The sequence below is a fragment of the Alligator mississippiensis genome, chromosome 1 (genome assembly GCF_030867095.1).
Source record: "Alligator mississippiensis isolate rAllMis1 chromosome 1, rAllMis1, whole genome shotgun sequence".
Lineage (NCBI taxonomy): Eukaryota > Metazoa > Chordata > Crocodylia > Alligatoridae > Alligator > Alligator mississippiensis.
In genome coordinates, this window is record NC_081824.1 from 266,214,921 (window position 1) to 266,240,684 (window position 25,764).

Sequence of the window (25,764 nt, forward strand, 5' to 3'; positions counted from 1 at the left end):
CAGGGCACGTAAGGCCCCCACTGATGCAGCCTGTAGGTTGTATAGTCCTTGGCTGCTTAGAATTTGAACAGCCATGTTTTAGATAACTTTTAGGGATAGTTCTTCTTCCCACAAAAGGCAATAAGGGTCTTGACTGTAGAATCCAGATTAGGTGTGTATAGAATAGCCCATCTTTTGCCAGTATTTGGGAAGGGCGAAAATGATAAAATGTGTATATTTTAAATGCACCCTAGAGTGTCCCATGCTGTTATATAAAGGAAAGCTTAAGACATTTTAGCCCTTTTCTTCTTGTGTTTATTTTAGGCCCCTGCCACATGTTAGATTTAAGATGTAATTAACCAGCATAAGACTTAATGAGAGGCCCATCAACCGATCAGGGCTACCAGCCATGGGAGTGCACCATGTGCTCTTGAGCCTGGGAGCCTATATCTGGTGGGGCAGTAAGCTATGGGAGCTTGCTACTTACCAGTGCAGAGGGAGCCTGGGATCACAGTCCCTGGCTCCCCCTGCACCAGCAGTAAGGAATGACGGGGTCTGATAACATGATCCCACAATCACACCTCCTGCTATACCCATGTAGCATGGCAGGAAGCATGATTGCTTGGATTCCATCACACTTTTACCTGCACATCTGGAGAGGCCTTTAAGAAATTCCAGGCCAAAAATGTGAGCAACCCCAAGTTTTAAAATGACTTTTCCCATTTGAAATCTAGACAATTTCCAAAAACAAAAAGTGAAAAGACTTTACCTGGCCCTGAGTCTGCTAGTTTTTCTGCATGTTTTTCTGTCTTAATTAAAATATTTTATTCTTCTTGTTGGTTTAAGAAGGGCTCAAATAAACCACTTGAGAAATTAAGGGTGAGATTACACATTACAATCAGATCATGTTAAGAGCACTTAAAACATGAATGACCGCATGTTAAGGCTCATAAACTAGTACTAAGTGCCCTTAAAGCACCTTAAAGTTTTGCCACTTCGGACCAGGAAGCTGGACTATGTAACGTGAGTTACATTAACATCTGAGTGTTCACATGAGATAAAACCACCAATTTGCAGTCCTCTTTGTTTCCCAGGTGGCTTTGTTCCATGGTGGACTAGCTCTCATCCAGGATTCTGTGGCCCTGGACTGACAGCTGGGAACAGACAGGCAATGCACGCATGGGGATAGAGTGAAAGGAGAGGCAGGGAAAACTGGTGAAGGGGCTAGGGGAGGGGGGCATAAGGAAGGGGTGAGGGGGGCAGAATTGGAAGGGGTAGAGGGAAGCAGGGAGTGGATGGGTGAGGATCTGCCAGGCTTGTGCCCCCCGAATTGCCCAACTCCCAAATCACCCCCTCCACCCGTAGATGGCTGTCCTGACACCCCAACTGACCTCTATGTACCCCATCAGCCCCTCCTGTCCCAGATTACTGCTATGCCACCGTGATCAGCATGAGAGTGGCGGACGTGCCAGTGGGATGGTTTCTCTTCCCTGCTTGCTCCTGGAGTTCCTGCAGACCATGCTGCCTCTGTGCACCTGGATCAGCTCCTGCCCGGCCCTCCACTGAAGGAGAGAACTGGGGTCAGGGGAGCAAGAAGCTGCCAGGCAGCTTCAGCGGCTAGTGGGGGCTGGATCCAGGTGTGTAGTGGTGGCACAGGCTTCAGGGAGCCTAGGAGCAAGCAGGGAGAGGGACCCCTCCCTCACTGGTGCCACCAGTGCTCTTAGGGTGTCAGGGCAGCAATCTGGAGGTGGAGGGCCCAATTTGGGGTTTCGAGGTCTATCCAAGGACAGAGGGGGGGATCTGGGGGCTGATGGAGGCAGTGGGGTGATTGGGGAGGTTAGAGAATTATCCCAGCAGCACAAGGGGGCCCTTCCCTCCCTTTCAAGCTATACTGTGGCTTGAGAGCTGATGAGCAGTGCAGGCATAGAGCAGAGGTGCAGCCCCTATCCCAGGGGTGGGTAATTATTTTGGCTGGAGGGCCGCTTAATAAGTTTTGGTGAGCTGTCAAGGGCTGCAAGGGTAGCCCTGCCCCGTGACAGGTGATCCGTCCCCTGGTCAACATCTTGGGCCTGGAAGTCCCACTCCTGACCTTTGCCACTGGAAGTCCCTCTCCTTGCCCCCAGAAACACCTCTTTTGGGAGGGGTGTTTGCCATCTTGGAACTGGAAAAAAAATGATATACTAAAAATAAAACATCTGTGATAGCATACTTGAATTTTATTTCAAAAAATATTTTTGTTCTGATTATGTGTGCTTGTGTAGCGTATATTGAGGTGATTGCATAATAGCACAAAATAAAGTCTTACCCTTGTATATTGTATGGGTGGAGGAGTGTGTGGGGTGTGGTTCAGGGTGTGTGTGGGGAGAGTTTGTTGGGGAGTATAGGTTTGTGGGGGAGGGTATGTCAAGGAGAATGTGGGAGTGTGTGGAGTAGAGTGTGGGTAAGTGTGTGGGGTTTGTGGGGGTGTAGGGGAGTGTGGGGTGTGTGTGGGGTGGTTGTGGGAGATGTGGGTGTGTGTGAGGGGGGTTAGTGTGTGTGTGTGGGTATGGTATGGTGTGGGTGTTGGTGTGGGGGCCCTTTCCCACATGCCCCCCCAGCACATAGTTCCTGCAGCAGGTGGCACACCCTTGGGGTACTTATGTCCCATGGCAGACAGAGTCCTTTGGTGGTGTCTGACTCTGTCCGAGTCCCGGGAGCTGCATGTGGCAGCAGGGAGTGGGGCCAGGCCAGCCCAGCTGTATCATGCAGGGCTCCCTGCGGCTCACGTGTAGCTCTCTGGACTTAGCTGGCAGCCGCATGCGATGGAGCTGGCCCTGGTCCCTGCTGCCCCAGCCAAGTCCTGGGCTCTGCACATGAGCCAGAGGGAGCCCCATGCAATGGAGGTAGGCTGGCCCTGTGCTCTCGCCAACCTGGGGTCCATGCTCCTGCTACCCCACCATGCCCCAGCCCCGCACTCCTGCCAGCACCAGCCCCCACCCCAGGGCTCTGCGCTCCTTTTGGCCTTGGCGCTGGCCCCATACTCCTGCCCAGATACAGGTTCCCTCTGCCTGCTGATGCTTCCCTGCTTGCTGCCCAGAGTGCTGCATCAGGGACAGTAAGTGGAGCTGCTGGAAGCAGGGGGATCCAAGCAGTTTTTTAGGCAGGAGCAACAGCTCTGCCCAGAAGCTATATACAGTGGCTGAGCCTGGGGCTGGAGCCAGGACCGGGACCCTCCCATGGGCTAGGGTGGGAGTACAGTACACTGCCCCAGTGGGAGTAGGCAGGGCTTGTCCCTATGCATAACATAGCCGGGGAAGCCACAGGCTGGGCTGGATACAATTAATCGGTGGGTGCCTCCCCACAGGCCAGATGAAATCGCCTGGTAGACTGGATCCAGCCCATTGGGTTGTATTTTGCCCACCCCTGCCCTAGCTACACCTTCACTCGCCAGCCCTCTGGTGGCAGGTCTGAACAGTGCACATTGGAGATGGTATTAGCCCCAAATGTATGGCTGATCGCTAGCACTGGTTAACCTTAACACTGATTAACGTTCCTTAGAATTACCACTTGCAAACTCTGATGTGTAATCTTGTCCTAACCTTACAAGGTAAACAGTGAAAGGAACTTGCTCACTAAAACATGAAAAAATAAAAATGTTGTTGAATCTTTCAGTTAAAATAATGTGAAGTGTACAAGTAACTACATAGACATTTTGGTCTAAAATTTTTATGTAATTGATAGTGTTCTTTTAAACCAGCTCCTATGACTGATTTTATTATATAACCCCAAGCAAGTCATGAACCTGTCTATTTCCCCATCTGTGTGATAGATCCTAAAGTACCTACTGCTGAGGGGGCTCTGTTTGATCTGTACTTTGAAGATGTGAAGCACCTGAACCGTTAAATGATGTTTTTTCCACATGGAATTAAGTTAAACATTTACACTACCTTTGGGTGTCTATACAGCTGCTCCAGGGTGAAGGGGGAGGAGAAGGATTAATTAAAGCAGCTCTCAGAGAGCTGCTCTAATTAAAGCGCTTGCAGTGTCAAATGTATGTTGTGTCCTGCACTTCAAAATGGTAGCGGATGCACTTTAGCTAAAGCTCGTGCAACAAGCTTTATTTAAAGTGCCCCTGCCGCCATTTTGAAACAGGGATGCTGAACATACGTGATGCGGAGGCTGCTGGAGCAAGCTAATTAGCACACTCCAGCAGACTCACAGCAGACTCGATTAATTGAGTCTGCTCCGACATATGCTAATGAGATGCCCTTTGTTTCTGTTGTACAGCTAGGTAAAGAGCTAGAGACAGATTGTTATATTTGCATTATATCAGGGGTGGCAAAGATGCACCCACAGAGCCCTATCATTCATCCGACCATACTGCCTGTGGGTCTTGGACTAGCCCCATGTGCCACATGCAGCATGTGCCTGTCTGCTGCTCTGCTGGATCTGGTGCACACACTGCATGTGGAACATGGGGCTGAGCTGGGACACATGGCCCCAGATCTAGCATGCAGTGACCACTCTGGACCAGCCCTGCATGCTAGATCTGGGGCCAGTATGGATTGGGCCCACAGAATGGCCCTGTGCACTGTATTCAGCATGCAGGGTTGAAGTGGCGCAGGTACTGCATGCAGCGCACACCCCAGACTGCACATCATGCACAACACTTAGAGCCAGGACTGGAGCCGGTATGCATGCAACAGGAAGGAACAGTCCAGGGTGTATGCACTGCATGTGGTGCACAGGGCTGGTCAGTGGGTCTGATCCAGCCTGCAGACTAGCCTCTCACAGGCTGGATATAATGCAGTTTGACAATCCTGCATTATATCAATCTTAGTCTGTACAGGTTTCTTACAATTAAATAGATGACATTAGATTTATATTGCATGCAATTTTTGGTTGGTGTGAAGATTCTGTATTCTTGTGTATTTAGGTAGTGCCTTGCATATTGAGTGCTGTTGTACTATTAAACAAACAGGAATAAATTCAACCATTCACTTTGTAAAATCACTAATTTTCCTTGCTACTGAAATTAGGGTTAGTCACTTTAGTAACAGAACTTGAATGATGGGTTTGAACTTGACCAACAATATAATGACAATATTTTTACAAGGCCTTTTTTAAGAACTGGTGTAATTACTTTATGTTTTAGTGTTCTGCTTCTAGCAAGCCACTAGATGTCAGTAGTGATCCAAAGTCAAGTACAGCTAAACTAAATTATCTTAATTCAAACTTCAGGAAAGAATTGTTTTAATAAGGTGCTCTTTTATTCATTATACATTATGCTGTCCTATGCATTAACTGAATAGCAGAGTATTTCTTCTATTCAGAATCCTGTCTGCTGACTAGCGAAAGAAAGTTTTTTGGTTGTTCATCTCCGTGTATTTTCTAATTAATTACAGCTATACTACCAAAACTCAGTGAACAAAGGAACTGCTTATCCATGTTCATTCGCATTTTGGAAAAAAGGCAACTCACTAAAATATTAACATCACAGTGGGGATGATACACCTAACTCACAACACAGGGTTTCTCAGGATGGGTGTCTGATGTTTTCCCATAAGTTCCCTCCTCTTCTCCTAAATTCTGTCACAAAGGGCAACTCCTGATTCTACAGGGGTGAGATGTCTCAGACCTACAGAGGTATAGGGCATATCCATGTTGGTCTGAGAACAAGGCAGACAAGGTTCTTTGGGTAAATCAGATATATTTTTATTAGACCAAGTCAGATAGTTGGAAAAATTTTTCTTTGCGAGCTTTCAGGTACAGGTACCCTTTGTCGGGCTGAGGAAGCATCTGCAGTTGATGTGTGCTCTTTGTGGATGGAATGAATAGTAAAGAAGCCAGAGGCTGGTATGCATGCAAGAAAGCTGAAGATATCATAGCACTCATTCAGAAGTGCTTGAATATTAAGAATATTATCTTGTTCTTAAAAAGAATGATTTTAGTTCAACTGTCATCCATACTGTATTTCTCCATAAACTAAATAAGTATGCTTTTTGAGAGGTGGCTAACATGTGGCATTCAGACAATACTGTTTTATGAAATAAAGTTGGCAGAGCAGAGAACACTTTCATTTCCAGAGTAATGAGTCTGCCAGAATGAACTTGAGTCTATCAGAGTGTGACTATACAATACACGACAGCCCTGTGCAAAGAGTGTCAAGTTATCTCTGAACATGCTAGTTTTGGCACACAATATTCCAGCTGTCAGAATAAGCCCTATTTAGAAATAAGCCATATTTTCTTAGTCACAGCATTAAACGTAATGTGGCTATACTGCTTCTGGCTCTAGGGCTAATGCTTGCAGAGTTGGCTTGTGTATATCTGCACAGCACTGCCTTGCACTGTGTGGACTCCAGCATACAATAGTGTGTTCACAACTCAGGTGTATCTGCATGGCATTGCATTATGCAATGTAGACATACCTTTAGAACGGGGTGGGCAAAATGCGGCCCGGGGGGGCCGGATGTGGCCTGCCAGGCCATTCTATCCGGCCTGCGGGGCCCCTAAAAAATTTGGAAAGTTAATATTAATCTGCCCTGGGCTGCCTGTCACGTGACCCTCGATGGCTTGCCAGAACTCAGTAAGCAGCCCTCTGCCCAAAATAACTGCCCGCCCCTGCTTTAGAAGCTGTTGGGAACTAAACCCTTCTAAGCCCCAACTGACAGTTCCAAAACATGAGTATAGTAGGAGCTGGAAAACACATTTGTGAGTTTCAAGTTGTTGTTTTGAACCGTGCTGCCCCATCAGGTTTGAAAAAAAGAAAAAAAGAACAGTGTTTGTGGTAATTCTTTCTGTTTAGTTGGCAGCAGTTGGGAAGCTACTTGATTAGAAAGATATCTATGAAATAGGAGTGCATTTTTCCTGTGATTATAACTACAGCAAAAAATATATCAATCAAGTTTTGTCATCCAAAATTAGATTAGCTCTTCTTGGGTGCCATTTTCACTTTGAACAAGTCTATTTTTAATATAAAAATGACTCTCTTTATGTTACCAGACCAGATCCAAGCACTGAAGACGTGAGAAGCTAAGATGTATTACACCACTTCTTACACTTTTTTTGGAAGTAGATGTGCAAGCCTCTTGGAAAGGAAGACTTAAAATAAAGAAAAGTAATTAGCTAAATGTACTGCATTCTGTTGTTCCCTTCTATTATCTCTTCCAGGGCTCACAAACAGTAAGTGTTTTAGAAAATGTATCACCACACCCACATATGTGTTGCAACTAGAGAGAATGTTAAAATGAATGTTAATAAATAATAAGTGTCTGCAGTTATTTATTATATTAGCTGCTTAAAATTTTATATAATCCAAATATCCTGGTATTCAAAGGTGACTCATGACATTTTAGGTGCCTCCTTTTTTTCTTTCTTTCAGTGCTTGACTTGAGACACCTTTGTAAAAATGTTTTCTTTCCAGATGATAGGCGAGCACATTTTGAAAATCATTAGGTGTTGTTATGGGTACCCATAATCACTAGCCGTTTCTGCAAATCTTGTTCAATGAGTTGACTAGATCTGTTTTAGGCTTTTAAAATATCCATGTATTATTTGCAGGTTATCTATAACCTGTCTTTTAAATTTGAGATATGGAGGTTAATATGTGGAATGTGTTTTGTTATAAAATGATTTCAGATGTTTAACTAACTGATTATATTGAAATGTATTATGTTTGTGAATTATGATCACCATGTACAAGGTTCTATTAATAAAGACAAGACGTACTTTGTATTTTATGTTTTATTTTAAATGGCAGTGTATTTAGGGATGACTTTTAGATGATGAAGAATTTTTAGTTAATGTTAAGTTCATTTGGAACATCGCTTTATCTTCTAAGGATATCATGGATACTACCATGGGCTAATCCACTAGTATATTATCCTGTTTTATATTGCCATATAAATCTTTAAATGCTATCCTGGTATCTTATCTTTATTGTTTGCAAACTTCTTCTCAGTAAGCTTGCATAATAAAAAGACACCTCACATAGTAGTTTGTTACCCTGCTCATACCTAAGAGCTTAGTTTCATAGTACCTGTAGTTTATCTGTTCAAGAAACAAAATTTCCAAAAATGAGAAGGTGACCATATTTGTTAATGGAGTAAATGGGTGAGCAAGGAAAGAGCTACAGTATGGAGCTCTTACCGATTTTGTTTCCTTGTATATTCAAAACAATGTGCAAACTAACTGAAAGCATGCTTCCTTGGGAGATGAGAAGCCACCCTTAGGAGAAATGTTTTGACCAAGGAGATCTCATGCTACAATGTAATTGCTTTCACATACTTTCAGTTAAATGGTTATTTGGCAGCCAATCCTAGCTCAACCTGTTTGCTAGAGGAACCTAGATATTTATATATAAACATCCTTGTTAGGAGACAAATTTAATAGTTATTTCTGATTTTCCCTTTGTTGAATCTTTATGTGCCTGTTTCCATGGTATCAGATATTACTAATTGTTGTTTCCTTCACCTGTGCTAACTCCAAAGTAAAAAGCAGAAAATGTCTTGATCAGAAATATAATATTAGTTTGACAGTATTTTGTTCCTGGCATTTCCTATTCTTAGTTATATGTAACAGAAATTTTTGGTGAATGTTTTGCATTCAGATAACTGCAAAGCAAAAGTCTCAAGGGAAACATCATTTAAGAAATGTCATTTTCTTAAATTAATTAGTGTTTAATATAATTGATAGGCTGAAGTTTTAGAGCCATGCATTTCTTACCACTTTGTGTTATCACTATTTAAGATACCATATAAAAAGATTTAACAGAATACATTTTAAAGCAAGAAAACAATGTATCTGAGTTTGAACCTTGATGTTCCCCTCTTGAATTATGACTCCTTAAAGTGCTGAAGTGTACTATATGGAATTGGACCTGCATTTTCTTTCATGGGAATCTGCTGCTCATCCTGCTTGAAACTGCTGTCCTCCTCCCCAAACTCCCAAAGTCTCAAAGGAAGTTTACTGATCACAGTTTCATTTCCTTGGTACAGTTTGCCTCTTGTTCACGGTCTTCAATGGACTGATGAACTGTATTTGCTTTGTTCCTCATTCTTATATAACTTTGTGTGGATGCAGAAGTTTCCTCAGCAGCACTTTCTGAAAAGCTTTTTTCTTTCAGTATGTTTTATCATCTCTCAGTAGGAAAGAGGAGAGAAAGATTGGGGATTCCATTACCTGACTAGGAACCTATTTGGTAACATCCCAAGCATACATGTTTGATTCCTTTGTCCTGGCACTTTAGCTATGAACTGCAGAAGTTTAAGAAAAGGCAATGGCACTATGGGATGGTTCTGAAGCAGAGTATTAAGTTGACTTTTTTTGAGGTTCTGTCATATTTTTTTCCCAATATTCTAGAATTCTGTCTGTCTCAGGATTCTACTGTACTAAAGACAGGAGGGATCTGTATGTGTGTGTGTAAATACACATACACACATTATATATATATGAGAGAGAGAGAGAGAGAGAGAGTTAATCTTTTTATCCAAGCTGTTGTTTTTGCTGACTGCCTTTTAACATATTACATTTATCCATATTCATGATAAATTTTCTTTACACATGGTCTAAAAACAGGTTTGTATAATGTTTACTGATAACCTTATTTTCTAGAAAATGTCACTGATATGAAGTGAAAAATTTTAATAAGTTAGGATAAAATAAATAAACACAGTTGCAAGCTTTGGGATATTTTGTCTGGAATTTAGTTTCTATCATAAATCTAAAACACATGTACAAAGACTGCAGATTCCCTTGTTTTAATGTAAAAAGGGATGACATTTTTATACCGTTTTATTTCTATAAAATGGTATAGAAATATTGATAGCAGGTCTTTGGTTGATTATTTTAGAAGAAAATAAACTGTTAAATGCATTAATACTTCTTAGAAATATAATTGTCTTGGGCACTGGCCAGTAAATTAAATTAATTTCCATGAGGGTTAACTCTTCATGTGGTTTAGTGGAACAGGCAGTTGAAGGTATGTCGTATCTGAGCTAGATGAAAACTTATGGGATCCAGTGAGTGAGTAGTAAGAAACAATAGTCTATTCTTTGTTGCACGGGTGTAATAATTATACTGAAGTCAGCAGAATTGCTCTTGACGTACACTGCCATAACGGAGCAGAATTTTGTATAAGTGCCAAAAAAAAACACACCAGACTTTCCCTTGTGTTCATGCAAAATGCTGTTATGGGCTGTTCTCTAAAAGGTTGGTGGCCTATCAGACTTTAATTGCTGTCAAAACCATGTTAACATTACTGTCACGGCAAGGTCCTGCAGGAGGGCCGTGATCTCCTCAAAGCCCCCTTTCCGTGCCAAGTTGGCTCAAGGGCACCCTCAGATTCTCACCCGCCAGGTCTTTGATGTTCCAGTATATTAGGGAGGCTGCCTTACATCTCCTTGGACACGGTTCGCTGTCACCTCTGGCCTCATGGACTCCTGGACCCCTTGTGGGTCTTGTCCCGCAAATGGGTGCTTCAGGGCACCCTAGCCTTATGGGCTATGTGTGGCTCCAACCACCCCTTTTACCACGCCCCAAGCCTCGCAGCTGAAATAGACGTTGTTTGGTCTCTTTCTATCTCCGTGCCCTCTCTGGCACTCGGGCTCTCCACAGCCCTGTCTCTCTCTCCATGCCGTCTCTCAGGGCCCTCTCAGTAAAGCGCCGCCCCCCCCCCCGGGGCCCTCTCAGTAAAGCCGCCCCCCCCGGGGCCCTCTCAGTAAAGCCGCCCCCCCCCCCCGGGGCCCTCTCAGTAAAGCCGCCCCCCCCCCCGGGGCCCTCTCAGTAAAGCCGCCCCCCCCCCCGGCCTGACCGCACTGCTACCCACTTCTCCGGGCCTGACCACGCCCATACTGGAGCTTCTCAGCAATGCCCCCTTCTCTGGGGCTTCTCAACTGCCCCTCTCTGGGGCTGGGGTCTATGCACCCCGAATGCTGTGCCCTCACTGGCGCTGGGGTCCCCATTCTACTGTGAGTCCCCTATGAGGCCTCCTCCAACCCCTAATAGCCTCACCCAAACCACCGGTGTAACAAATAGCAACACAAACTCAAGCCTCTTGACTATAACTTAAACATAAGCCACCCAGCTATAATCACGCTTTGCCTACCGGGGTTCTTCACCCCACAGCCGTGTCATGTGCTGCTCCTTCAGCAGTCTTCTCTTCTCTTCTCTTCTGCAGCAGAGAGAGCTCCTTCTTCCTGGGCTGCTGGCAAGGAACTGCCTCTGGCCTCAGCTCCTAGAGTTTATAAGGGCCAGGCCCTGCCCCTCACAGTCAGCTGACTGCTGGCAGGTGTGGGTCGCTTGCTGACTCCAGTTGCCCTGGCAACCAACAGCTGGGCTCCTTATCCACTGCTAGGGCTCTTTCTCTAGCAGTTTCCCCTCTTTAGGAGCAGGGTACCTCAGTGCCCTGTGACAATTACCTTATGTTAAAAACAATTAGAGTAGTTCACTACACTGTGAGGCTAGGGACAGACATTCAAAAAGCCTGAGCCTCAATTGATTCAATATTGGCAAGTTAATCTAACCTGCAAAGTTTGAATGGATTTGGAGGTGGATAGACATTCCCTTTTTGCTCTAGAAATGCAGGCACATGCCTGCAGTGGCTCAGGCTAGGAGCTGGAGGATGCTAGAGCTGTCCTCCTTTCCCTTCCACAGGTCTCTGCTGAGGGGTTGTGGCAAGGTCCCTGCAGGACACTCTTATGTTCCCGGCTCCTTCTGAGCAGCCCAGTAGGGAATGTTTATCACCCCTAACTCAGTGTTTATCAACTCATTAAGAAAACAAAGCTTCTCTCCAAGCTCCTCTTAAACAGCTTTTCCAAGAAAGGACATTAAACTACCTGTTGATTAACTCCAAAAAGCCTGTCTGCCTTTGTTGTCTCCCACAGCATGGACCTTAGCCAGCATGTGGTCTGCTAGCTAATGCTGAGGTGTCTGCAAAAGGCAGAAGGGCAGGGGGAATAATTCCTGTTTAGCAGGGAGAAGCCAGGCAGATGCTCTGTGCCTGCAAGTCTCTGCTGGAGATGCAGCCAGGGAGCAGAGGGGAGGGGCCAGCCCAGCTGTGGAGCAGAGAGCACTGCCCAGCCCAGAGAGCATGCCAGGATGCTGCGGGAGTCTGGTTTATCTTCAATCAGAAAGGGGTCTGGGACAGACGTTGCATTAAACCAGTTTGAGCCAAATCAGTTAAGTCTGATACCAGGTTTATCTCAAACTGGTTTCAGCCATTTTCAAACTGGTTTATGTGCACTGAACTTCTTTTCTGTTACAGGTTTAAACCAGTTTCTGATCACTTAAACCGGTTTATGTATAATGTCTGTCCCTAGCCTGGGAGTCCTAGTAACTTGTATGTGTGAATTCACTGCTTGTGAAAAGTCAGACTAGCAGCCTGGAGATGTGAATTCTATTCACAGAGCTGCTGCAAGAGGAGCACTTCTGATACTTTTTCTCCACATTGTCATATCAGCATGCTTCAACTGAGTGACACTAGTCTTGAGAATCAGCTGTTCTCCACGGTCTGTATAGCTGTATGTGCTGTCAATTTGGTTTGCAGGGACAGTGCTCAGAGGCACAACAAGGTCTGCATCCTAGGAAGCAGGGCCAGAGGCAGAGGCAGGAGGTGGACCTGCAGCGGTGGTGGCATTTGCTGTTCTTGTGCCCCCTCTAAATTGGTGCCCAGGCCTAGGCCTAGTGATCCACTCACCCCCCTCCCCCAACCTCACCCCATCCTGCTCCCTTGTTCTTTTTACATTACTGAGTAAACTGCTGTACACATTGTTTGGGGTTGTATTAGGGCAGTGGTTCCCAAACTGCGGGCTATGAATTGCATTGGGTTTCCCTATTTTGCCATGAAAAGTTTCTTTTTAAGGATGTGCGGTGGTTCACAAGAAATACTGAACACTGACAATGAGTTCTTCAAAAAGTTTGGGAATTTTTTCTCAGAGCATGCCTTATAATGCAAAACACGGTAGCATTCTCAGTTGAAACACCAGGGGTGACTGCCATACAAATACCTGCCTCTTTCTTCCACCTCCTTCCCTGGATGAGGGGAGATAGCTTCAGATAATTTATAAATCAAAATTCTTTTGGCCCCTGAGTCCTTCCTATTCAGACCAGCAATGGGAAGTGATTTGTTTTTAATTGCATAGAGTTACTTTTAGTCTGCATGCTTTGGGAACTCCAGGGAAATTTCCCTTTACAAGTGCAAGTGTAAGGTTGTATGTATGTCACATGAAAAATGTTGCATGTACCCAGCTTCGATAGGACATACCTTCAACTGCCTGTGCTCTGTGCCTGCTCTAGCTTAAATATATAGCAATCAATATATTTTAAAAAATAGAATCACCAAAACAACATACTGTGTGCTCATTTTTCTCTCTGAGGAAAGGATGGCAGAATAAATGTATACATCAAGTGTTGTGACTAACATGTTACTCCTAGAAGGCATTCAGATACTGTAGTGCTGAGCATGGTTTAAGAATGTTTCTGGAATGGAATAGGCTTGTTACATTCAGGAGGTTCATAAAACTGAGTTCCACAACCAACCAAGTACTTCTGTCACAGAAGGGATCATTCCTCAAAGAATCTCTTGTCAATCTGATATAGTCCCTTATCAGTGATGAGAAAGAACATAAAAGAATGTTGTAGTAAATAGATTGTTTTATAAGGTCATGCATGATGCCAGGAAGTATAGTTCCAAACTAAGCTATGAATATTTAATTTACATTTCTTTCTAAGTATGCGTCTGCAATAAATAATTATTTGGGGTTTCTAAGGGAGGATCAACTTCATCCTTCCTCATCCACCCATGAAAGGATGACATTTAAAAAGATGCAGGAAAAAGGCAAATGGAGAGAGAGAATTGGGAGTGCAACACTCATCTTTTCAGAAAGACCGGGGGCAGGGGTGGGGAGGAAGAGAGTTTGTTTTTAAAAGTTTAATAACGGTCCAGTTGTTATTCAAATGTGTACATTTTGGCTGGCAGAGAGTAGTTAGAGGGGGGCATTGGTTTTCTGTGTTGTGGTAGGTGTGGACTAGAGTGCTGCACAGAGCACTGTTTACAGGTACTGCCTAACTATGATACAGTACAATAATTCTCAGCCAGGGTGTTGCAGCTTGCTGGAGTGCCTTGGGATCCTTTTAAGGGTGTTGCACAATCTTAGGTCTGCAAACTCCTACACATGATTCACAAGGCAAACTCAGAGATTTCAAATAGGCACCCATAGGGTGTGTCCACACATGCAACACATGAGGTTGCAGCAGCTCAAATAGAAGCGGTGCAAATTTGAGATGGGGCTTTTTGTCTCCGCACACGTGCCCGGACATGAACTTTGGTATGGAGCAAATTGTGACACTTAGGGCAAAATAATCCTGCCTGCCTACTCCTGGATCTGCAGCCAGGGGGAGCTAGAACCTGGGGCCAGCACCTGTGCTGGCCCCAGCAATATAAAAAGCTACCCTGGCTGTCACAGGACACTAAGGCACCTACTCCTCTAAGAGCAGAGATTGCCTGGGGAGAGAGCCTAAAGAGCCAGACAGGAGCCCAGGTGCAGGTTACCATGACAACCGGCTAATGAGGAAATTAGCCACACCTGCACCTGGTCAGCTGGCCGGAAGAGGCAGGGCTCTGGGCCCATATAAACCCCAGGGCTGGGACAGGCAGGCCAGTTCCCTGCCAGCAGCTGAAGAGGAAGGAGCCTCTGGGGAGGAATAGCCCAGAGATGTGGCAGCCGTCAGATATGCTGCCCTTAGGGCTAATGGGGCTTCAGGAACCCACAAAGTATCCTTCCCTACTAGGCACTTATCAGCAGAAAACAAGTTTACCTCTTTTAAAGGAGCAGAGCATACCCTGACCTTTTGTGTTAAGTCACAGCCCAGGGGCTCATGTTTGTTTGCTGTTTGATAACACCGCTGATTTGGGTGAGGCTATTGATGGGGAGGAGGCCTCATTGGGGGCCCACTACAGTGTAGGGATCCCAGCACCAGCAAGGGTGCAGTATTTGGGGAGACCAGACTAGGCCAGAGGGCACAGTGACAAGGGGGAGGCTACAGCCTGGCGCCGGTGGGGTGCAGAGACAGGGCTTCGGAGAGCCCAGGGAGGACAAAAGGGCTGAACTATAGCAAGGCCTAGGCGAGACAATGTCAGTACCATCTGAGAGGCTTGGGCTGTGGTAAAGGGGTGGTTTGGAGCCACGCATATAGCCCAGAAGGCTGAGAGTGTCTCAGGAGGCATCCACCTTGAAGCGGGACACCAAGGGGTCTACAAACCCCAGGGTTCAGTAGGATCCAGCAAGACTGTGTCCAAACATAAAAGATCAAGGACAGCCTCCCCTATCTTCATAGTATCAGCAAGACATGGTGGGCGAGACTGAGGATGCCTGTTGGGCAAGATAGGCACGGTTAAGGAGATGGCCATCCCTAGGGACCCTACCCTGTTACATTGGCAAGTAACTCAGTGCTATTTACTCCTAGGAGCTTCTGGGTACCAACCAATTGGTACCTGGGGACACTACCCCTTGTGCCAACTGGATTGCTGAAGCAGCCCTGCGAGTTCCCTGCACCCTCTACCCACTGCAGGAGTCTGGCAGTGGGGGCTGCTGCCTGGCTGTGACCTGCTGCCACCTGCGACACCATGTGGCCCCAAGGCTGTGCACCTGCCAGCCACTCCCCCAGCCAGTAGAGGCATCTGCCCTCTGAGCCAGCTGCCAGTGAACCGTGGCTACACAGTTGCCTTTGTGCAGCACTACTGCCATGTGTGCGGCTGCCTGGCCATCTGGGCAGCTATCACCCAGAAGATGTTCCCATGCTTTGAACGGTCAAAGCATGTCTTCCTGGCCCCAACTGGCCAGGGGTCAGCAACCTCCAGCTGGGTCCCAGGTGCCAGCCCTGAGCAGGCTCTTCTGCCTAGGTCCTGCCACTTGCCTCCCTAGCAGGAATTCTAATGTTCCCTATTTAAAACCTGCAAAATCTCTGAAAAAAAATCCCAAATTCACTCTTTAAAATACCCCCAAATCCATGTTCCTCCGCAATTAAAACAAAAGACCACTATATAGATAGTGGCCCGGCATCGCATGGGGCTATGTACTTTCGGGCAGCTCCGGTCTGTCGCGTGCCACTCATGGGGACTTCCAGCCACACTGGCCTGGGTCCTCCGTGCATGAGCCCTGCTCCGTCCAGCCAGGCTGCTTCTGTGCACACAGCCCCTGGTGACAGCCCAGAGCAGCCCGAAAGCCCAAGGCCCCACACTGCAATGAGCCAGGCTGCAGCAGCACACTGTGGCAGAGGCCACGTGGATACCTGATGCCTGGGGCCGAGCCGTGCTGCCCTTTGGCTTGCAATGGATCTGTGCCATGAGGCCAAGAGTGCAGCTGCTGTTGCTGGTAAGCTGCAAAAGGTGTTGGAGCTGGGCGGGGGGGCAAGTGAGGAGGCTGCAGCCTGGTGGGGAGTGTGCAGGGGGGCTGCAGCTGGGCAGGGATGTGAGCAGGGAACTGCACCCAGCCACAGGCTGAGCGGGGAGGGGCTAGAGCCAGGCAGGCAGAGTAGGGGGCTGTAGCTGAGCAGGGAGGCGAGCGGGGGGCTGCACTTGGCGGTGGGGCGAGCCGGTGGGGGCCTGGAGCCATGCGGGGAGGTGGCCAGCATACCCACCCCTCCCAAGCTGCCCCTCCATGGCTCCTCACACCCTCAGTAGTCCCCTTCACTCCTCCAGCTCCCTCCATCCCCCACTTACCTGGCATGGAGCCCAGGTACCGGTTGCTGAAGGTGACGTGCTTCAGCACCAGGGAAAGGGCCAACCACAGAGATACTCTGGCAGACTACCAGAGTGTGTCTGTGGAGGACCGAGCCTCCGTTTGCAATTGGCCCTGCATTTTTCCACTGCGGTTTTTTTTTGATCCCTGGATATCCAGGGGTCTAATTTTGCCCCCGCGCTGCAAATTTGCAGCATGAGGAAAGTTTTCTCGTTCTGCAAGACGTATGGGCACGCTTGTGCAGATGTGCCCACAGTGTCAAGAACATTATGAATTGTGGTCTTTGAGTTCTTTGCAACACAAGGACACTCTATTTTTCTGTAATCAAGAAATGAGTGAAAGCTAAAAGCTGGCATTTTCCAAGGCTACTTTTCTTAAATCCGAAAAGGTTGAGGTTGAGAACCACTGGTATAGTACTTTCTAATGGCACCTTAGAAATAGTGGTTTTATTACTGTTGTGTAACCTCACTTTATTTTGAGGCTGTGCAATTTAAGTCACAGTGACTCTCCTCGTGGGAGCAGCTAGTGACACAAACTAGTGTTTTAACATTAATTTATCAGTGTCCAGTGAATTGGGTCATTTTTTGATTAGTTGAGTATTCCTAACCCCAGGAACTTCTCTAGAGAGCGAGCATACCATGCGGCAGAACAATTCTGAACATCTATGAAACAGACAGTTGCATTTCAGTGGTTACCGGTATCTTGTTTCAAGATTCATCCAATTCTTCAATTTATTTCACTTTCCTAATGAAGGGGATTTTCATGTTAGTATTTGCATTTATTGACATTAGTGTTATATTTCTTTACAAAATACATAATTAAAGTGAAAGCATATAATGGTTAGGAATTGCAGTATCTTCTACCTTGGGATGTTGATTTTTAGAAACCATATACAGGCAGTCCTTGGACTTATGACACATTGGTTCCGGAAAATGGCATCTTAAGTTGTAACTCACAACTGATTTTCCCATAGGAAAGTGTTATAAATGGGGGATTGGTTCCTGAACCAAGTCCCAATACCCTATTTTCACCAAAAATAACCCAGAATTTTGTACTCAATTATAGATGAGAAATATAGCTACATTAATGTATTTATATTGTCAATAGCAATCATATTGATTTGGAAGGACTTCTTCGAGGTGACTTTGCTGGACTTTTTGAAGGGTTCTTGGCTGGAGTCTTCTCAGGAGTCTTGGCTGCAGGTTTTTCTGGAATTTTGTCTGCTTTCTTAAAGAAAGTGTCCAAGGAAGTTTGGACAGATGTTCTCCAGGGAGATGAGTGACACAGTGACTTGTTCATTGTCATGGCGTCACATCAGATCAAGTGTTGTAAAGTCAAAACTGATGTCAAAAAGTTGAAACAGGGTGTCAATTTAGAAATGTTGTAAGCATGTTGCAACTTGAAACATTGTAAATCGAGGACTGCCTGTATTAAAATTGAAACCTTCTTGTATTACTCCCATTTTACTCAAATAAACATGGAAGCACAGAGAGACTTAATTAACTTCTCTGCCAGGCAACAGGCACTTCTAAAAATCAGGCCAAGTTAGGATAATAGCCTAAATATAGATTTAGGAATGCAGCTTTTGAAAGTGTTTGGCTTTGAAGAGTACTAAGTACCAAGATACTTACTAGGCAACATTTAATTGGACAATCTTAACCCCTTATCCTGGTGATTGCCTTTGGCAGACTGTCTCTAATAAAAAGAGAAGCAGAAACTGGAGAATGAAATGAAGAGAGCAAGGTAGTTGATGTTTGTAGAAAGCAAGTGAAAACAGGATGTTTGGGACTGAAATAGAATTGCGTCAGTGTTAAGAAAGGCTCACTTGAAAAGTGTGTGCATGTGATTATTTTTGGGGCTCAGTATAATGCAGTCAGGGCAAATGATCAAGCCGGAAAATTAGGCAAGCTACAAATGACATTCTAAAAGGAAGAGCTACACAGAAATTTCAACAACCCCTCAAAACCTGGGGCCAGCAAATAGTATGTTCTCTTGTTGGCCCACATAATAGAAATATGACAAATACAGTGGTGGGGGGGTGGGGAGACACACAAATGTGGAAAAAACAGAGTCCCATAAGAAATGAATAGGTGCAGTACAAAAGGACTGGGTTGAGGGAATAACTAGTTGAGAGATATGTTTCTCCAAAATACATGATTGTTTCTATATTAGTATTTTTGCCAGTCTACAATTTGAATAAAATACTTCGTTTTCGTTAAATCAATGTGAAACTTTATGTAGTTCTCTTAATTTGTTTTAAATCTGGCTTGTAATATATTTAACTTAACTTTATCCTGAACCACTAAATTTTCTTATCGTAGTCATATTGCGTGTTAGACTGCTAAGATTTCATGTGACACACAATGAACAGATACCCTGAGTCAGTAGATAAATTATGCTTCAAAAAACATATTCCAAGTGTTATATTATTGTATTAAGAATAAATTAGGCAAGTCAGTGTGTTAATTATGTGATACACCTTTATCTGATCTACAATTCTGATTGGCAAATGCAGGCACATAACTTTCTTTGTTCTTCCAAGAGTAATACCAATAGCTGGTATAACAATTCAAGTTTTGCATATGTTTGAATAGCCTTTAAATTCTTGCAAACATTTTCCGTTAAGAAGGGACAATGTAGGCTTGTTTTGTGACATACTAAGTCTGTGTTTGACTTGAGTTTTAAAGTAACTTACTGAAAGTTAAATGTCACTAAGCCAGTAGTGTTGACATGTTTATTTATTGTTATTGATTTGTTTGTTTGTTTTGAGAAGTCATTCCTAAATACACTGAGCTGGTTCTGAAATGGACACAACAAAATGCAGAAAAAAATGGGAATATCACCTACAGATTGCAGTTAGCTTTTGAGCCTACGTCTGGCAGTTCTTCAATTAATTACCTTTTAAAAACAGGAATGACAAATCACATTCAGGAAACAGCTTTGCAATAGCAACTTAAGTGTTAGTTTTATGAGTAGGAAAATAAGCACATACTGGCATTTCATTTGGTATTGGATATAGAAAGCTGTACCTTCATTTTTCTTTAAAAATGCAAGTACAAATCTAATAGACTGGATAAGAATATTACAACACTACCCCCCTCTTCTTCATCTTCTGTGTCGCTGCTACATATTTTGCCGCTTTCTATTCACTCTGAGATCTTATCCTAGGATTCTAAAAATGATAAATAACTTTTGCATTAAGTTCTTTGAAACCTAAGTTAGTATTTGCCACACATTCCTGCGATCTAATTTTATTTATGAGGATAATGGAAAATTTACATTTTCGTAATTGAACACTGACTTTCTGAGGATAAGAAGTATCTTGACGCATTCTGCAAGGCTCTAAGAAATCAAATACTGAATGAGATCTAATTTTGTCATCTCATGGAATGCAAGCACTTGCATAACTCCTTAGACCACTCAGTTTGTGACAAGCAGTTAATGAATTCATTGAAGCAGTAGATACATTGTTTTGTTTCTATTATTTGTTACAGTTGTAACAAGCTCTACACAGAGGATAGGGATTGTGAAAGGATAACATAAATATTTTCTTTTCAGCAATTGCTCAGCATACTGGGCAATGTTTCAGAGTACTGCTAAAGTTTAGGGTCTAAAGTAAGTCCTTTAATAAATACTAAACCCTATAATGTGAATATATTATAGTCTCCAGAAAGTGTTGAGAGATTAGGCTCATGTTTTTCCTTTGATTTTAGGCCTTGTGATTTATTGCATAGGACTGGGGAGTCAAGAGATCTGAGACATAAGACCTAAATCATTTCTTTGACTTTTTGCCTTCATAAAACATATCTTACATCAATTAAAATATAATCTTCCCACAAATTCACCAGTGCAGGAAGAGAGAAAGAAAGATGGTATAACAGATGATAGTCACATCAGCTAATGCGCTTCCATAAGGCAGTTTGATGCACGTTAAAACCACCTGAATAAAACTGAAAGCTGCCTATACACACGCTCAGAGGTGGGGGGATGTGTTTTAATTGAATCAGTTCCTGGGAAGCTACTTTAATTAAAATGCTGCAGTGTCGTGTACATTAAGCCCCTGTGCATTTAAAAATAGCCGTGGGGCTGCTTTATCTAAACCTCAGTTGATGAGGTTTAGATAAAATGCCCTGTGACTATTTTAAAATGCATGAGGGCTTAAACCATGTGATGCCGTAGTGACACCAGAGCGTTCTAATTAGAACACAGAGTAGACTTGATTAGTTTTAATTGCACCTGCTCTCTCACATTCTAATTGGAACACAAAGGAGCACGTGTATAGGCAGCCAACAGTTCCCAGTTTTGTCAGACTTCTTGTATATTCTTGGGCAGACCATTTGATCTTCCTCTGTTGTTCTCTATTTTTTCTCTACTCTCTGAAAAATTGGACTACTGGTTTCTTCAACTTTGTGGGCTGGAGGGAGGAGACTTTTTGATGTCCCAAAGAGTATTTAGGTACCTAATTCCTCTGTGCTTTTGAAAAATCTGTCCCTTGGGTTGTAAGCTCCTTGGGATATCAAACATATTTTACTGTGTCTATATAAAGCACATTCCACAATGGGTCCTGATCTCAGTTTGGGCCCATAGGTGCCACTCTAACACAAGGAATATATTATAATAGTTTTAGGACACAAATACCAGATACCACCTCTTTAATTCAGTGTCTTTGTTTCCTTCATCTTATTCTTTTTAGCTTTGTAGAATCTATATTGTGGTGATTAGATTTTGTTGATACCCTGAAATTGTATTAAAACAAATACATATATTTCCAGAGTGTGATATGCACATTTTTCAGTTCAGTAAAATATTCTCAGACTTCTAAAATTAACTCTAAATTTGTTAATATTTTGTCTGTACCACAGTTGAATTATTTGTTGACTGTTGGGATAGCTATATGGATTGATTAGACTATTGTTGAATGCCTAAATAAATTGGAAGGGAGAAAAAAAAGCTGTTTCAGGCAGCCACTTTGAATTAAAAAATATTTGGGTCTGAAAAATCTCTTTGATTCTGTTTGGCTGGATTCAGAAAGAATTCTACCTGTTAAGGAGTAGTGCAGTTGCAGGCATAAAGATTATTCTTGATTTCCTGTCTTTCCTTCAAATTAAGGAAGAGGATTCTTTTTTCAGAGCAGAATACAAATATAGTGGTGGAATTTTATTCTATCTTCATTATCATCCTGGCTGTTTTGAAGCACATACAATAACTTTTTTGAAAGAGGATTTCATATTGTTATAGCCAGCATGGTTGAGACTATGTAAAGGTAATTTGTGTTCAGGATTGTAGTGTGGGGGATATTTATTTATTTATTTATTTTCATCTGGCAAAGAGACAAAATTCATTTATCTATGGATACTATGAACAAAGGTGTGTGAACATGGCAGATTTCTAAACATTAGTAATTTGATGTTTCTTTTTCAAGACTGGAATATCTTAAATAAAATTGGTCAATTAACATAGTAAAACATACCATATAAAAAGTTATTGTTTCATTATTATTAGTCTGATATTGAAAAGCATTTGGAGGAACTGGACTGGAAAATGTGACTTTATTTGTGTGTTAATATGAACTGTATAGACTGTGGTGATGCAAATAAAGAGGAAGAATTTCATACAGTGAATTTCAGCTATTGAAATAAGTAGTTTTTTGATCCCTAGCCATTGAGGGAATTATATTAATCCTATTAATAAAATCAGAATCTTTTAGTAGCTGCATGGAAAAGCTCCAGTTCATTTTAAAAGCATGAGCCATTTCCAGCTGCTTTCTCCAGGCACCAAGACACTTGTTAACAATAGCAGCTGACCATGTGTCTCTTCTGAAAATCAGTTTCAGCAAATCAAATGGAGGCTTTGAGTGTTCGTAGTTAAAGGACACAGGAGGTTTATTGAGAAATTCAGTGAAGCATACTTAGCCACATTATAAGGAATGGGAGGGAGGGAGAAAGTAATCCAATCAGCATAACTTCATAGTCAAACAGAGGTCAGATGCTAAACATGTCGTAAATGTACATCATCTGTGAAGTATCTGTTTCAAATCTGAATTTGCAGTACTATTACACATTCATTTTACAATGGGTTTTAAACCAGAATTTAATGCTGTACATATATGTTTTTTATGCTCATGGCCCCATACTACATGATGGCAACGTTGGCATTGTATGTTATACTGTGGGAAGGACAAAAGAAAGATACTTCATTGACCTTTTGTTAATGAAATAATTACATTTCACATTTGTGAAGCTTGTACTTAAGATTGAGTTCCTTAGAAGTAGCATTGTCTTCAATGTTTCCTAAATATATTTGCAAAATGAGATTTGTGTGGAAATGATAAAATATTCACAATTATGAAAAAGGAATGGTGCATGTATTCAGTATGGTTATACTTTAAATTATAAGACCATTTCTTAATGTGTTGGTCTAGAAATACCTTTGCAAAGGATGACAGAATTCCAAACTTCTTGAGTATTATAAATGTTTTGGTACCATCAAATTGCTGTATAGTTATGACTTTATGGCCTATAGTTTGTATACTTGTATAGTTATAACTACACCAATTCATACAAGATCTAGATGCATCATTACCTTGTAATGTAATATATTTTTAAAATTCACTTTCGTCCTAAGTTGTTAAACTAGGGGAAAACACTACTAAAAGATTTTTAAAGACCTGTAAAAGGGGGAAATTCAGAAATCACATTTAGTTAAAATGTCACCATCTGTTCATACTGGGGAGGGAGGTGATTATAGCCTGAATGGCAGCAGAAAATTATAAGTATGGAATGGACATAACAATTTTGTCTCTTATTTGAATTATGACTCAAGTGGAAATTTGGACGGGATGAGCTAAAGAACTTGAATGTAAACATTTAAGAGGAAACTGAGCCTGATGTTTCCTATAGTCTATTTCAGTGCCTCACATTGAAACTATTTTAACGACTACCTTGTGTCCTAAGAAATACAGTATTACTTTGTAGTAGCCACACATGAGTATTCTAATTGAGGCAGAAAGAAATGTTTCTCCCCATCTGCTTGGCTTGCACATGTTGGTGCTGTCCCTCACGTTGACAGCTGTGTTAATATGCAATGCCACCTGCCTCATGGTGAAAATTGCATCCTAGGGTCAGGGGGGTAAACTTTCCCCTACTTGAAACATGTGAATGATTACAACTGCCTTGCTGTTGGCATCTCTGCCTGTGATTCTGTTTATTTTTGTGCCTAATTTATTTACCGAGAAGGCACCCAATTTTCAGCTATTGCTGGATACTGCACAGTTGCAAGTGCAACATAATCTAGTTCAAAATAAATATTCTTTACTCTTTTGACACTCCTCTCATTATGTATCTGCTACTATTTTGGTATTTCCAAATCTCTGGAAGAGAAGGAAAAAGTCTCAGTCTGGAATTATTTGCGTGCAAAACTGTTACCTCGGGGGATTAGATTAGTTTGCGAGTTTTGTTCCCAGTGCGGTAGTAGCAGACACAGCAGTAGTGTCTCTTACTGCTCTGTGGTAACCCCTCCAGGCAACGCAGTGGGAGTATTGAAAGATTCTGGGCACAGCTACATATTCCGCCTACCTGCATGGAAACCATTTACCATTTGGTACTTTAACTCTCTGGTACAGTGTTTGTAAGGGTTAACTGTTGTTGTTTCCTTTAAGATATTGAATGCTTTATTATTATACTGGGGTACCTCTCAGTTGCTGTGATTCTGGGATTTGAGCAAGAAATGGTCATAGTGTATGAACTTAGTGAAGAAGAAATTGGAGAATATCGGGGGGGGGGGAGGAGTCACTGAGGTTTTGTTCTGTGGTGCTTGCAATCACAAGGAGGTTAGGGAGGGACTTTGTAGGGAGTATGGCAGGACCTGCTTTACTTTAGCCTGCTGATGCAGTTTCCTTTAATTGCCCTTAGTAAACTGTCATTTTCATAATTTCTCTTCAGAACCTTTATTACTTTTCCCCTAGATACAGGAATGATTTTCTTAAGCCAAAAAATTGACTTGAGACCTTTCCAGCTGCAAGAAAAAAACATATTTCACAAGTTTCTGCACTTAAGAGGAGAGCAGGGGCTTCTAAGAAAGGGCTGGGCAAAATGTGGCCTGCAGGCCAGATCTGACCCATGGCAGGCTCCTCAGCTCCACCCAGCCCAGACGTGTTTGGGGCAGCCTGAGCTGTGGTGTGTGCAGCCAGACCCGCTGCTCCCAGATGTGCAGCAGGGCTGGGGGGGTGGCATGACAGCTGGACTCTCAGCTTCTCAGCAGCACCAGTGGTGGCGGTTCCTTCCAGCTGCCACTTCCAATGTCTCTGCTGCTGTGGGACCCAGCCCTGATGCCCAGGCACCCTGGCCAGTCCATCCTCACCATAGGGTGCTGGATGGAGCAGGCAGGCAGGGAGGGTCTCCATGGAGACCAGCCCAGGACCCCATGGGCAGGGCACACTTGGCTGAGCAGATGGGATGGGGCCACAAGCAGGTGGGGAATGGACTCCAGGAGTGGGCTGGGTGGGCAAGACCAGGGCTGGGATCATGGGGCCATGAGTGTTGCAGGCTGGGAGGATAATGGTGGGGGGCAGGGGTGCTGACCCAGCCTACAACAGCTTACCAAAACTCCCTAAGTTGCCCTCCAGGCCAAATAATTGCCCACCCATGATCTAAGACTTGTTACAGCATCCTTTTACAGTAAGTAGCAGGAGAGACAGCACAGCTTTTGCAGTCTCTAAAACAAGTGGATTCTGTGTGGGGACTCTTAAGCGGCAGCACCAACTGAATGAACAGTCAAAGCACATTGTGAAGTTGTAGTTATTTGATAAATATCATCATGTGCCTGGAAGTGATTTTTTTTTTTAAATGTAATTCTGGTGACCAGGAGGCCTGGCCTGTGTCATAGGCAGCTGATCAAACATATTTTTAAAAGACAGGATTCTGCTAGGCACAGGTATCTCCTACCAGGCTGAGAGCAGCTGCTGACTATGAATGCCTCCTCTCCAATTTTCTCTCTTAGCTTCTCTTTGTGTTAAAAACCAGCAGGAGAGGTTCAGGAGTTAAGATACTCTGTACCAGGCCGTCTCTCTG

At 43.5% G+C, this 25,764-nt stretch overlaps 1 protein-coding gene across 1 annotated transcript in view; it reads left to right on the forward strand.

Moving 5' to 3' along the window:
* Nucleotides 1-7,694, forward strand: part of ARL6 (ADP ribosylation factor like GTPase 6) — a 37,478-nt gene extending 29,784 nt beyond the window's left edge. Inside the window, exon 8 of the mRNA XM_059720589.1 lies at nt 6,963-7,694. Within this exon, the coding sequence (XP_059576572.1) occupies nt 6,963-6,988 (26 nt within the window). The 3' untranslated portion in view covers nt 6,989-7,694. The remainder of the gene's footprint in view (nt 1-6,962) is intronic.
* The last annotated feature ends 18,070 nt before the right edge of the window (nt 7,695-25,764 follow it).